The 14,735-nt window shown below is 41.7% G+C and overlaps 1 protein-coding gene across 2 annotated transcripts in view; it reads left to right on the top strand.

Annotated features, from left to right (window-relative positions):
• The window catches only part of trim2b (tripartite motif containing 2b), an 18,547-nt gene extending 8,479 nt beyond the window's left edge, over window positions 1–10,068 (top strand). For both annotated transcript variants that reach the window (XM_034105886.2, XM_071206483.1), the window contains exons 2-14: window positions 34–439; window positions 651–802; window positions 960–1,140; window positions 2,715–2,974; window positions 3,470–3,608; window positions 4,096–4,281; window positions 4,488–4,683; window positions 4,767–4,870; window positions 5,308–5,475; window positions 6,061–6,229; window positions 6,601–6,671; window positions 6,782–6,922; window positions 7,006–10,068. In XM_034105886.2, coding sequence (XP_033961777.1) covers window positions 338–439; window positions 651–802; window positions 960–1,140; window positions 2,715–2,974; window positions 3,470–3,608; window positions 4,096–4,281; window positions 4,488–4,683; window positions 4,767–4,870; window positions 5,308–5,475; window positions 6,061–6,229; window positions 6,601–6,671; window positions 6,782–6,922; window positions 7,006–7,158 — 2,022 coding nt within the window. In that variant the 5' untranslated portion in view covers window positions 34–337 and the 3' untranslated portion in view covers window positions 7,159–10,068. The remainder of the gene's footprint in view (window positions 1–33; window positions 440–650; window positions 803–959; window positions 1,141–2,714; window positions 2,975–3,469; window positions 3,609–4,095; window positions 4,282–4,487; window positions 4,684–4,766; window positions 4,871–5,307; window positions 5,476–6,060; window positions 6,230–6,600; window positions 6,672–6,781; window positions 6,923–7,005) is intronic.
• Window positions 10,069–14,735: the final 4,667 nt, after the last annotated feature.

Raw genomic sequence — 14,735 nt, 5'->3', positions numbered from 1 at the left:
TTGTATGAAAGTGTTCTTCTGTTTTCTCTGCAGGCCGTCCTCCGTTTGAACCCTCTGTGAATTAAAACCTGGTACTTTTCTACTGAATGAGAATCCACATTTGGTGTTTATGCAACCCATGGATACCAGCACTCGTACAGGAATGTAAATGTACACTTAAGAGATAAATCCTGCACATTGAGACCTTAACATTCTCCGGAAGCACCTGAGAAGCACCTGAGAAGCACCTGAGAAGTCCTGCAGAGACGAGGCGTTCATGGCTCTACGCTGAGGTCACTTTGACAGAACAAGTAAGCGGCCCCCAAACAAGGGGTGCAGCAAGGGGTGTTCCCCCCAGATGGATCCGCATCAGCACTCCCCAGAGAGCAGCAGTGAGGAGTGCACCGTCCTGGAGGTCCCGCCCCCCGGGAGGAACGCCTGCCCCCAGCATGCAGGGAAGGTAAGGAGAAAGAAACAGGCTTTATGCGTGATTTCACATCTTATTATTATTATTTTAATTATTTGAGATATTATTATTTAGTTAATATTATTATCTTTTTTTTCCTTTATTCATATTTTAATTATTTTAGTTCTTGTTATCGTTACTATTTTAAATGTATTTGACCAAATTGTTTATTGTTCCGTGTGACCTGCATCCCGTCCCCCTGCAGGTGGCGGAGGTGTACTGCTCGTCCTGTGAGTGTGTGTTGTGTGAGGAGTGTGTGAAGGAGCACGACCAGCAGCACGACCAGCAGCCCCTCCAGCTGATCCTGGAGCAGCAGCGCAGCGTCCTGCAGGAGCAGCAGGGGGCCGCTCACAGCAGGTACACTCTACACACCCTATCTCTATAGACACACTCTATACACCCTATCTCTATAGACACACTCTATATACACTATCTCTATAGACTCACTCTATACACTCTATATCTATAGACACACTCTATAGACACACTCTATCTATGCGCTGTATCTCTATAGACTCCCTGAGATCTCGGACGCCTTGTCTTTTGTCCGGGAGATCCTTCACCAGCTGACCAATCAGAGAGCTTCCATCGACGAGGACATCCAATCGAGTTTCGAGGATCTTCACAAGCAGCTGGACGTCAGGAAGAGCGTCCTGCTGATGGAGCTGGAGGTCACCTACGGCCTGAAGCAGAAGGTGAGAACGCACCACGTAAAACGTGACTCTACTCTCTGGTGTCCCACAAGGCACTGTGCTGGGTCCATTGCTTTTCTTATGCTACATTAATGACCTGCCGTCACATGTAGCATCTACAGTGCGGTTATTAAGAAGACCTACAGGGTGACCTGACTAGACTTCAGGAATGGGCTAACACTTGGGGAATGTGCTTTAATACTAGTAAGTGCTACATCCTACGAACAAGCAGATCAACTAACCCGCACATTAAAAACTATACTCTATGTGGCCAGGTGTTAAAAGAGGACCCACCAGCCTTATCTTGGGGTAGAAATCCATAAGAACCTGAAGTTTGGCCAACACATTGGCCAAATTGTAACTAGGCAAACCGTTCGCTCGGCTTCCTACGCCGGAACCTGCAACGCTGTCCCCAGAAACTGAAGGAGACAGCTTTTGTGGCCCTAGTACGTTCTAAACTAGAGTACGCCAGCTCGGTCTGGGACCCCTACACCGATAAAGACAGGGATGCCCTGGAATCAGTACAAAGAAGAGGTGCAAGATTCATTCTTGGAGATTATGAATGGGACAGAAGTGTCACAGAAATGCTCAAGCGGTTGAACTGGGTGGAATTAAGTGAAAGGCGGCGATTGGCTCGTTTGGTTCTCTTCTTCAAGATTGTCCATAACATCTCAGCCATTGATGCATCAATGTACCTAGAGCCAGTTAGAAGAAGTGCAACCCGCAAAGCCAACTCTTTGAACTTCGAGCACATTTTCGCAACTAGTGACACTCTTAAATACTCCTTCTTTCCGAGAACAATCAGAGAGTGGAATTTGCTACAAGAAGAAGCTGTCATCGCAGAAACCGTGGAGTGCTTCCGGCAAATTTGAAGAGACATTTAGCGGGGATCATCCATCCCCCACTGAGCGTGGTACCTCTGGGTTCTGCTCAGTATTAATCCAGATCCAGATCCAGATCTACTTACACACATTATAATGTGACTTTATACATACTATGACATAGATTTCTAAATATTGTTAGGCTTTTTTTTTTTACTGTTTCTTGACAAACAATTCGAGATTTTTCAATTTTTTTCATTATGTTTCTCAAAATACTTTGCCCTCTTTCAAGATGTATATATTTAAAGTTTTTAATTCGTTTTTATTTCCAGACTTTGATGTCACTTTTGAAAAATATACATTTGAATTTTCCATCATATTTTTCAAGTATTTCACTTCTTTTTTAAAAGATGAAATACTATGACTTTTTAGATTTTAAATAAACCATCATGTTTTTAAAGAACTTCTGTCGTGGTTTTGGGTTTATGTTGCGATTTTCCACCTTATTTAGAAACGTTTTCCTCCTTGTGTCTTGTCTGGTCTTACTTCCTGTGTCGGCCTTCCTGTCTTCCCTCCTTCGCCTGATTGGCTGATTGCTGAGTGTTTCTTATTCTTTGTTTGTTATCAGCTTTTGAATAAACCTCGCTTTTTGTTAAAACTTTGAAACCCTCCTTCCTGTCTCTGTACTGCATTTGGGTATTATATCCTATTTTTCGTCATTATATACTTTAACTTTTCTTCCCCATGTGTGTGCAGGTGCTCCAGGCCCAGGTGGAGAGCCTGGTCCTGGGGGAGGGGGCCCTCTCGGCCTCCCTCTCCCAGGCGGAGGAGGCCCTCTCTGGGGAGGCGTGTGCCGCCGGGCTACCGGCGGAGCAGCAGCTGCAGCAGAGACTCGGGGATCTGACCGGCCTCCGCCTGACCTGTGAGCCGCAGGAGAACGACCAGCTGGACCTCATCCTGGAGACCGACGGCATGCGCAAGAGCATCCACAACCTGGGCACCATCGTCACCACCAGGTGACACAAAACATGCAGGACAGAGAAGCCTTTTCGAAACACACTTTCAGAGGTGGAGGAGGTTTATAAATAAAAGTATGAAGGCTTGAAAGTCCGGAAGAGCGTCCTCCATGCATCCTGTTTTGAGTGTTGAGTTTGAATGTTTGAGATTTCTTTTAAATATATTTGAAAACTTTATTATATTTTCTTACATTCTAAGATCTGACTTTTTGAGGGATATTTTTCTATATATAAAAAATATTTTTTCAATACTTTTCAACTTTTTCAAACTTTTTATCTACTTAACTGCTAATTATACAGTCTGCTCTGATTGGTTTAGAGATGTCCCGCCCCTTTCACTTGCACACACACCTACGTATAGAACACACTACAGGAGAGGGAAAGGTTTTCTAACGTAGTGTTGTCTTGTAAATGTAAAAAACGGCACCGTTAAAACGTTAAATACTTGATAAAATGCAAATGTTCTGACCATGTGACCATCCTCATCTTCCTCAGCGCGGTGGCGAGCCAGAGCGAGGCCATGGGTGCCGGTTTGGAGCAGTGCATTGTGGGACATCCTGCCTCGGTGACTATTGTGACGAGAGACAAGTCGGGGGGAGCGTGCAAGAGCGGAAACGCCATCATGTCCGCCGAGGTCAGCTTTTTTTACACTTAAAATGTTATGCAATTCTGTGGAAACACCAACATATATTCAGTAGAAACTATACATGTTGAATTACAAAATGTACAGTAACAAATATAAAGCAAGTTATTATATATACTAGGGCGAGAGAGAGAGAGAGAGAGAGAGAGAGAGAGAGAGAGACACGTATTCAGGAGAATATTTCTCATTGTTCAAATGATAATAAACAAACATTTGCATAAAGCATATTTGTCCTCTCATATGTTGATAAGAGTATTAAACACTTGAAGAATATTCCTCCAAGGTAAATTTAGAACAGATACAAAATGTGCGATTAATTTGCGATGAATCGCGATTAACTATTTTAATCGACTGACAGCCCTAGTATATACATGAGTATGTGAGGCATGGAATATTAATAATTAGATTGAATATAAATGTTAAATGTAGTGTGATTTATATATATATATATATAACCTGACGTGTGGGTGTGATGCAGGTCTTCACCCCGGACGGCAGCATCGTGGACGGGGAGATATTGGACCTCAAGAATGGGACGTACGAGTTTGTTTACACGGTGCCGAAGGAGGGCGACTTCTCATTGGCTCTCCGTCTGTACGACCAGCATATCAAAGGAAGCCCCTTCAGGCTCACCGTCAACAAGTTCCTGGAGGCCGATGTGGAGGTGGGTGGTCATATTTAAAAAGGTTTTATTGGCCTATGCACAAAGCTACAGTGTAGTTCTTCTGACCTGAGCTCCTCCAACAATGCAACATATATAATACAAAATACAAATACAAAAAAAGAAAATAGCACAAGAAGTCTATATACATGTAAATAGAATATGATACAAGAACAGAATGTAAAATCAAATATTGCGTCCATCTGCAGGTGTCCCCCTCCACCACCACGGCCACCAACTCCGCTGCCTACGCCACCCCCTCCACGGGCTCCTCTGAGGGGGCAAAGAGACGAGGGAAGTCCCCCGGCCAGAAGAAGAAGGGCTCCAAGAGGGCGAGCAGCGCCTTGGGGACCCCGCGACGCAAGACCCAGAACCCCATTGAGGACGACCTCATCTTCAGGATCGGTACATCATCACATTACAGCAAATACAAAATGTCTAGCGTACATTTACGGACTTCTTTAGGCTTGAACTTACGTTTTCTGCAGGATCGAAGGGGAGGAATAAAGGAGAGTTCACCAACCTGCAAGGAGTGGCTGCTTCCTCCAGTGGCAGGATACTGATAGCTGACAGCAACAATCAGTGTGTCCAGGTAAAGCAGCAGTCTAGTGGGTAGAAGGGGGTATCATGCACCCCCTGAACATTTTACATTTGATGCTAAAGCACCAGGACTTGAGGCTAATCCGCTACCTCTTAAAATGGTTCTTTTCAAACTAATGCTTTAAAAAGACGTTGCTTAATGGTAACTAATGCATCACATTCGTTAATGGTTTGAATTATTTAAAGCTAATGTACCTGCAGGATCATTTCTGCTTTGAGTTTGTTTTTGTTATGTTCATCTGCATTTATTGTAAGTCCCTTTTGATAAAAGCATCAGCTAAATGAAAGGTAGCCTTTTGTCTGGACTTCACTTCTCCAAATGGCTGTTTGAGGGTAGATTTGCGACTATGGTTGAGGTTGAAATAAGGTTTATAAGTAAAGGTATGCATTTAGTCTATATGAGTTGTAACCAATGTCGTCCCTGTCCAGATCTTCTCTAATGAGGGGGAATTTAAGAGTCGTTTCGGTGTTCGGGGGCGCTCTCCAGGCCAGCTGCAGCGTCCCACCGGCGTGGCCGTGCATCCCACCGGTGATATCATCATCGCCGACTACGACAACAAGTGGGTCAGCATCTTCTCCAGCGAGGGGAAGTACAAGGTATGTGGCTTTGAGCTCTGTAGGAAGGAATAGGGACTTTAGGACTGGATTATCTGACGGACAGAAAATGTGTTCAAACTCTTGTGTTTTGTTGAATGTATTTTCCTTCTCGTTGGTCGTGTGTTCTGTCCATCTAGACCAGGGGTGTCAAACTCAAGGCCCGGGGGGCAAATCCGGCCCGTGACTTCATTTAATGTGGCCCCACAAGAGCCTGCAAAGAATATAATATGTTTACTATGCGGTTACATGCTACTTTACAGAAGCACGTTGCCCATAAACTACATGTCCCACAATGCATCTCAAGTTTGACTTTTTTCAAAATGTCACTTATTTTATTTTGACTTTTTTTCCAGAATTTGGCTTTTCTTTTTAAATCATTTTGTGACATTCTCACTGAAGAGACTTAAGTTATTACCCTATACGATAATAATCCAATGCAGACGGCAATAATGTAATATAAATTCTTTTAAATATATTAAATATTTATATATGTATTTTTTGTATGTATATAAAACCGGCCCTTTGAGTGCGACCATGATGCTGATGTGGCCCGAGATGAAATTGAGTTTGACACCCCTGATCTAGACAAAGCTTGGCTCCGGTAGACTGATGGGGCCAAAGGGCGTGACGGTGGACCAGGAAGGTCACGTGATCGTGGTTGACAACAAAGCGTGCACCGTCTTCATCTTCCAGCTGACCGGCAAGCTCGTCTCTAAGTTCGGAAGTCGAGGAAACGGTGACAAGCAGTTTGCAGGTAGAGTTTCAAAGAGATAGTCTGGAAGTTAACGGAAGAGCCACAACACAATGAGGCCAACGATTAACGGTTCATAGACTTATGATCTTTCGAATGTTTAACTCCATGGATAAACGACTACTTCGTTTGTCCAAGATCAATTAGACCAATTAGTTTTTCTAACAGCTGACCTCTTAGCTACTTAAAGAAGTTGAGTTGTAAGACGAAGTATACACATTAGAAGTACTTGTTGTGGCAGATAAAGTATAGTCTGTTCTGAGTGATGAGATCTGAATGCAGGTGATGTTCAGCGCTGGCAACTAATAACCAAAAGCATTTTAAATGCAAGATGAAGTTTGAACTGAAAGCACAATCTGTGTTTCTGTTCAAAGGTCCGCACTTTGCAGCAGTGAACAAGAACAACGAGATCATCGTGACTGACTTCCACAACCACTCTGTGAAGGTAAAGCCTTCATTACGGCAGACTACCTGAACGATCCCTTTAGTTTTAAAGTTTGTTGCTCAAGAACACTTTGAATTTGGATCTTGGTCTCTTTTTTCTGTCTCTATCAGGTTTTCACTCCGGAGGGCGAGCTGGTGATGAAATTTGGCTCTAATGGTGAGGGAAACGGCCAGTTCAACGCTCCCACTGGTGTAGCTGTGGACGTCAATGGGAACATCATCGTAGCCGACTGGGGAAACAGCAGAATACAGGTACAGAATGTAAGAACAAGAAGAACTTACTTTGGGAGTTTGTGAGGAAACCAAATGTTCTCGCTCTGTTGAAACATTTCCAGGTGTTTGACGGTAGCGGGTCCTTTCTATCCTACATCAACACGTCCGCAGACCCTCTGTACGGACCCCAGGGTCTGGCTTTGACCTCAGACGGACATGTGGTCGTGGCAGACTCTGGAAACCACTGCTTCAAAGTCTACCGCTACCTGCAATGATGGAGGATTGGAGGAAAGGCGGTTGGAGGGAGCGGTTGTTGGAGTGAAGGGAGATGGTGCACGTCGTCACATTTCTAGGAATAATTGCATGAACCTCTACCATCACATCGGAAGAAGGGATGGGTATGAAACAGGAAGAAGCAAAGAAGAAGGATTACCCATCATTACATCAACAGACCAAAACGAAACTTTGATGTAGTTTTGTCATCTTTAAAGATTAGGATAAAGTTCCATCATCAGCTATCGTGTGAAGCGGTGAATCACAGATAACGGTGGGACAACGATTGGTCTTTGAACTACATATTCCTAATGTTTGAAGAGGGATGAAAACAGAGGGGAAATGGAAAGATGGTGGATTCAAGGGTTTGCTGCCCTCGTTCAACATCGGGAAATATCTTAGAATCACGCAAGGATGGAGTAAAAACAGTTATGCAACATCTGATTCAGGATGTCACTTTCTCCCAGTGGGGCATTATTAGAAAAGGAAAATGGAGGAAGAACAAAGACAGGTTGCAAGAGGAGGTGAAAAACGTCTTGGAAACCACAACATCCTAAACCCAAAATGGAGAAGAGGATCAAAGAAGTATCAAAGGTGTGAGTGTATAAATAAAGGCCTCTGTGTTGAAGGGAATTGATCGAAAGACGAAAGGTTTTCTAATGTTCTGCCTTGTGATGTATGCAATAGACAAATGATAGCCGCTAAGCTAAAAGAGGTCTACGTCTTAGTTTGACATTCAGGTCATTACCACACATGACCAAAACGGTTCTGACGCTGAAGATTACATTTGGGAATCGACTCTAACATGTTGAAGCTAACATTAGCTAGAAACTTTTAGAGCTTGTGGGGTCGCCCTTGAGCAAAGCACTTCCAGCAGAAAAAGACTAGTGAACGTTAAAACCCGTAAATATGCGACAATAAATCACTTGAGAAGGGAATCCTCGTCCAGCCAAGTTCAAACCCTAACCCTAAAGATTGACTTGTGATGGTGATGATAACATATTGTTTGACTAAGACACTAGGCCTCGTTTAGCCTGCTGTCCTTTGTTTGTACATTAGGATTGTCTGATTATGGAATGTTTAAATTTAGTTTCTTGTCATACGCTAGTAATCTTTACAAGTCCTAGGCAATAGATTCATCGTTATAAAGGATTGCTTGACTCTGATTGTCTGTATGACTGATTCAAGTGGTTGATTGACACGATACATTTGACGGGCACCACGGTCTTGTCTGTGCTTGGTTTGAGTGGTAATATATTTTTTCCATGAGAAATCTGTTGCAAAGGAGAAAAAGAAGGTCTATAAATCTATCCTATATATTTGTGAGAAGACATTTAAATAATATCGTGTAAAATGTTGAAAAACAAGGAACATATACAATCTCATTTCAATAGCCAAAAACAAGATGATTCTTTCATTCTGTCATCTTCCATAAAACAATGGCTCAGTGTCCAATCAGCATGCCTTTGTATTATGTGATTGTCTTCACTGGTTTAAACTGTAGGATCCAATTTCATAAAAACAGTTCATAAACTGCTGAATTTACAGCAAAGGACGCAAGACCAATGTTACGTAGCAAAAGCATTTAAACAAGAGTTTTGGTAAAGTGCTATTCAATAGAAGAAATACAAAAAGCATTTACATTGATTGTTAAATAGGCAATACAAGCATTTAAGTTATAAGTTATAATATACAGAACATGTTTGGCTAACACGCGTGATCGAATAGGACACTTTATGTTAGTTATTGCTTCATAATATTTATTTATCTATTTATTTATCTATTTTATATCTTTCTCTTTTTTTCTTTCTCCATTTGATTGTGTTCCACCATGTGCATTGAAATTCTCAAGTGCCCATTATATGTCTTCTTTTTGTACATCTTGTCTGTTATGTTGAATCAAAATATGATTGTTGGTATTTGATACATTTTATACTGACTGTTGTGAGCGGAAAAATCAGCGTTACAAGTTTTGTTTTATTTGTATTTGTCAGATGAAAGTCTGTGTTGGGAAAATAACGAAGCTAGCCAAAACAGCTCGTTAGCATTTAATTTCTGACTGAAATCAATAGACATGTTTAGCAAAAAGCTAATAAGTTAGCTGTTGCTCAGAATACAGCAGAGTACAAAGGCCAAACTTATAAACTACAATCTGCCCATGTAAGGACATTTATTTTGAAGATTTAATACTTTCGATTTTGTAAGAAAAAGTCCATCTGGTTATACACTAAGTTATGGCCCTTGGTTTCAATGCTGAATGCTAACAGTGCTCTTTCACGGATAGCTAAAACCAAACATGTGCTATGTTCAATGAGACCATTTTGATTTAAATGAACTGTCAGAGTCCCAAAAAGGATTTCATGTATTTTCCATAATGCTGATTGTCAGTTAAAAGTGCATTCTCTGACTTTGTGTTAGCGCCCAATAGTGCTGCTGAATCTCAAATAGTGCTGATCAACAGCTGGGAGGAGATTCAGCCTTACTGTCAGTAAAACATGAATGTCGTTTCAAAGTTGATTTGATGGAATTGCCTTCTCAGTAATTGAAATGTAATGCGAAAATAACGAAGAGATAGTTGATGACCATTTCAAACACAATTCAAACGAGTACACATCCATGTGTGGTAACTTGGGAACAATGCATTCCTATTCCTACGTGGATTGGGTGTGTATCATTGTTGGATTTCCACCACTCAAGGGAAACTATTGCACCAATTAAGGTTTTTCTTTTCTCTCATATTGATGTGTGGTGTTTTGAAACACAGTCCTTAAACTAATGAAATCTTTCATTGTCACATGCCTGCTCTCTCTCTCTATATTTACTATATGTCATGTCTGTTAACTGTTATGGACTGTCTCTCTAATATTCACTCCCACACTCAACTCTACAATAAAGCATTGATTCCTAAATAACCTCCAAACTTCAATGTGTAATCTTTTTTAAGACCTTGAAAACGTGAAACACACATTATGCTCATTGTTAAATGATCAGGAACGAGACTTCAGTGAGATATGAATAACGATATGCATTTAATATCAAACCACCAGGATCACACCATTAATGAACTTGTGGATAACTCACATAACAAAACATAAACACAAACACTACATTGTACACACAGTACTCGTTGTTTATTCGGTCATTTGCCCAATAGCTGCTGAATGCGATCTGCATGCATTTGGAAACAATCGTTTTGCATTTTTCCACATGTCTGAGCACAGGCATTTTCTATTATAAATATCATGTCAATAAATACACCTGGAAAATTCCTAGAAATTCAATATATATATCACCCCGAACATGTGACACTGATTTACAACCCATACAACTACTCAATACACAATATAAGATCCATCTACAAAATACATTTGACATTACCAAAAAGTACTCTTCAACTATTGAGAATTGTACAATTGTTTGAAAATTAAAAGTTAAAAACAATGTGGGAGAAGGCTTCTCTTCTCCTTGTAAAAACCTGACACATTACCCATAATGCAACTCAACTAACATGAAATTAGTTATTTCTAACTCGCAACAAGTAATTAATGCAACCACCACCAACTCAAGTGCAATTTCTCAGGCTGATTATACCTTATTGTGTGTCTCAACACAACGTACATGATTAATAAATATATATGCAGTATTCAACAACCCATTATTCCAATGGCCCATTATTCCAATGGCCCATTATTCCATTGGCCCATTCCGGCAGTGGCTCAGGCAGTAGGGGCTTGGACTGAGAGCTGTAGGGTCGCCGGTTCAAGTCCCCGACCAGACCTAAAATGTGGAGTGTGGACTGCTACTTGGAGAGGTCCCAGTTCACCTCCTGCTCTGCCGTGGTGCCCTTGAGCAAGGCACCGGACACCCCCCGTCCCCCCTCACTCCCATTGCTCCCCGGGCACTGTACAATAGTTGCCCACTTCTCCTGGTACTAGACTCCTGGTACTAGGATGGGTTAAAAGCAGAGGCCACATTTCACTGTGTGCTGTGTGCTCTGCATGTGTGACCATTAAAGAGGGTTTCATCCACTCTATTCTATTAGCCCATTATTCCTATGGCCAACCGTTTCATGGTTGCAACTTGCAACAACATCAGTTTTTATTAATCCATCATTTGATTTAGCAAACTAACATACTTTATTAAAGTTGTACAACATTCAAATTGCATTCCTCAGAAACACCTGCTACGCAAAAGTCTTGGTGTGAATTTTGAGTTGATATATCTATAATCTGAATTTCTCATTTAGTCCAAATTAATAAAGTGTACGCTAGGTTAATAGACACTATCTTTCCTCGTCATGCCTTTCCTCAGCAACACAACAGTTTTCCTTCCCTGTGTAGATACAGCAGTGGTAACACCAGACTGGCGGGCACGTTAAACACTCCGAAACACGACATAATTATACAGCTGTGACTTTCACTCAGGACACCCATGCCATAGACACTCAGAGAAATAATCAGCCCTGCAAACCACAGCCACAGCATTCCTGTTATGGCCAATATGGTGAAGAAAGCCCTCTTCTTTGATTGGTCAACCTTCTTCTTCTCGCCGCCTTTGTCCCCCGGCCCTGGGCGAATCAGACCACAGAGACTAGAAAGGCTGCAAAAGGACACGACTACTGAGGCGAAGACTAAAGTGCTTACATATGGGGTAAGTGGCAAACCAGGCAGGTAATGAGCTGTGGCCCCCATCATTCCAATGCTTAGCAGCCAAACGCACGCAATGCTGATGTTTCTGATCCTCGCCCCACGCTCATGTTTTAGCCCCAGGTAGATGAGGGGGTGAACAACAGCCAGGTATCGCTCCACACAGGTGAGGACGTTGAACCAGACATCTCCATAGAAAACGAAGGAAGTAGCAAGGACTGCTGCTACCCGAAGCTTTGGGAGATTAGCATATGTGCTGCACAACATGCAAACGACCCCCAAGCTCCAGATCGGACTCATGGCCATCTGGTGGTAGGTGATCATGTCGGAGTGGCTCGTTGTTTTGAAGGAACGCTGACGCCTCCATCGTTGGTGACCCAGGTAGAGGACGAAGGTGCAGACAGGCAGGAGGAGGATCGTTCTTAAGACCAGGATGGGGTTGGCGATGTAAAAGCTAACCGTGGCGTTGGCACAAAAGCCGTCTCGAAGGCTGCTAGAGTTGGATGTGGAAGAGGAGTTAGCTGCCATATCTTCAGTATGTCTTCTGTGTTGGTCTGAGGAGAAAATAAAAACGAGAAGAATAAGGAGATACGAGCTGGCAATTCCCAATTAAATATTCCTTTTCATATTTGACAGGTTGCTCGTTAGCATTATGTTTGTGGTGTTCTCCGTCCGCCTGCGCTCTCTTTTTAAAAAAAAATGTATTGAACATTTTTAAAACATACAAAAGCTTGGTGAGGATATCATCAACTTATCAACATAAGTGCAAGACATTCATTCACAATAAGACAGACATAATCCAATAAGAGCCAGGGGGAGAGAAAAAAAAGCAAAAAGGCACAAAAACATTTGAGAGGCATTAAGCTTACTTAAAATAATAACCATTTGGAAATGTCATTACAAATCTTTATAGACATGTTACAAGATTGTATTTTCCTAAAAAGGACTTGAACTCATTTATGAAACAGGGAAAGGAGGGCTTGCCTCCTCTCCATTTACTACAATATAAATGGTATTTACCCAAAATCAGATATGGGAGAATCCAAATTATCAATATAATATAAAATGTGATATGTTTTGAAGGCCGGAATGTTTGTTAATTTAAGTAACAACCAATCTCTCACATTCGACCAACAACTATTTAGAAAAAGGGCATGAGAAAATTAAATGTTCCAACGATTCATCAGATAAATGACAAAAGGAACATGGTTCCACTTCAAATTTAAAGATTGAACCTGCGCTCTCTTTATGAAGGGGATTTCTTAAGAACTTCCTCTAGGAACTACTTCAAATGTGGCACAACAATCCACTTGAGCTGATCAGAGGTGACATCTTGTACAGCAACATTACTTATCTGGCAGAAACATACCACTGCAGTTATTTCAAATGATTTCCAGTTGGTTACTTACCAATGGAGAACAAACAGAGACCAATTGGTGAGGCATTTTTTACTCTTAGTACAAACATATGAACGGATATTCATTCCTTAATTGAAGGACACTCACCTCGTTCAGTTGGGGTTCTGATGGTCCTTATCCCGTGTCTCCAAACTCACGGTACTGTTGAGGAGGCACGAGTGTACATAAAATAATCGAGTCAAAGTTATTAAGCATTATAGCTTTCAGACTGAGATATATTGTTTTCATATTTGCATATCAGCATCCATCACGCTTGACTGGATTCAAATGATCCTCAGTGTTCATTCAAATCCAGCATGGTCCCGCACAGAGCAGTCTGGCAGCCAATCTCCTTCATTTGCTTCATAAACAACTTCAATACAAACAATTCCACGATGCCTGACCCCAGCCATCACCATCTATCATACACTCAATAGAACATTATAATTTAGCATTTTAATTAGGGCTGCCACTGTTAACGCGTTAACACACGTTATGGGCAATCACAGCGTTAATATTTGTGTAACCTCGATTATGATAATCACAGAATATTATTGTGTGTAACGCGATCATTTTCTTCTAATTCACTGACAGCACAAAGTCCTGGCATACTTTATTAATTCAGGAACAAGTCCTGCTTCTCGCTTGAGGCCAGGAAAAGGCTCTGTGACCTTTGACCTGTGCTGGACTCTGGGGATCTGGTCTATATGAATGCACCTGCCAATTGCCTGGTCAGGTTAGATGCTGCGTATCACAGCGCTCTGAGATGTGTGACTAACTGTAAAGCATTAACCCATCACTGTACCCTGTGTGCAAGGGCTGGTCTGCCTTCACTAACTGCACGGAGGCTCAGTCACTGGTACATCTTTATATACAAAGCCATGCTAGGGAAACCTCCATCTTATATCTGCTCCCTGATCTCACGGAGAATTGTAAGTGGCTACTGCCTGAGATCGAATGCTGTGGTTTTATTGAATGGGCAGCTGCTAGGACTGTCTTAGGGAAGCAGCTTTTAGATGCAGCTCCTCTGTCTTGGAACAGTCTGCAAATTAAATGGAAACTGAACAATCTGGTGCCACTAAATGTTTTAAAGCTCGGTTGGATGCTACTCAATCGGAAGCTGTTGGTACCTGCTCATGTGGATAGTTATGTAAATGATGCTGGATGATGTCCTTTTGTCGTTCCGTTTATGTTTCATGTGGAACTACTTGGAAAAGAGATCAATGATCTCAATGAGATTTATCTGTATAAATACAGGTTTGAAATGAAATGAAATTAATTGTCATTTAATTTTTATAGATTTAATCAGGAATAAACTCTTAGCCCAAGCATGTACGTCCATCTTTTACATGGAATTTGCAAAGTTCAGCATAAACTGCGGAAAATTAGTTTGTTTGCGCGAAGCAAAGCACATAATGTTCTCAACTCGCCTTTACATATACTGTACACACACACACACACACACACACACACACACACACACACACACACACACACACACACACACACACACACACACACACACACACACACACA

The sequence above is a fragment of the Pseudochaenichthys georgianus genome, chromosome 18 (genome assembly GCF_902827115.2).
Source record: "Pseudochaenichthys georgianus chromosome 18, fPseGeo1.2, whole genome shotgun sequence".
Taxonomy (NCBI): domain Eukaryota; kingdom Metazoa; phylum Chordata; class Actinopteri; order Perciformes; family Channichthyidae; genus Pseudochaenichthys; species Pseudochaenichthys georgianus.
Note: the sequence above shows the minus strand (reverse complement) of the source record. Positions and strands in the feature narration are given on the sequence as shown.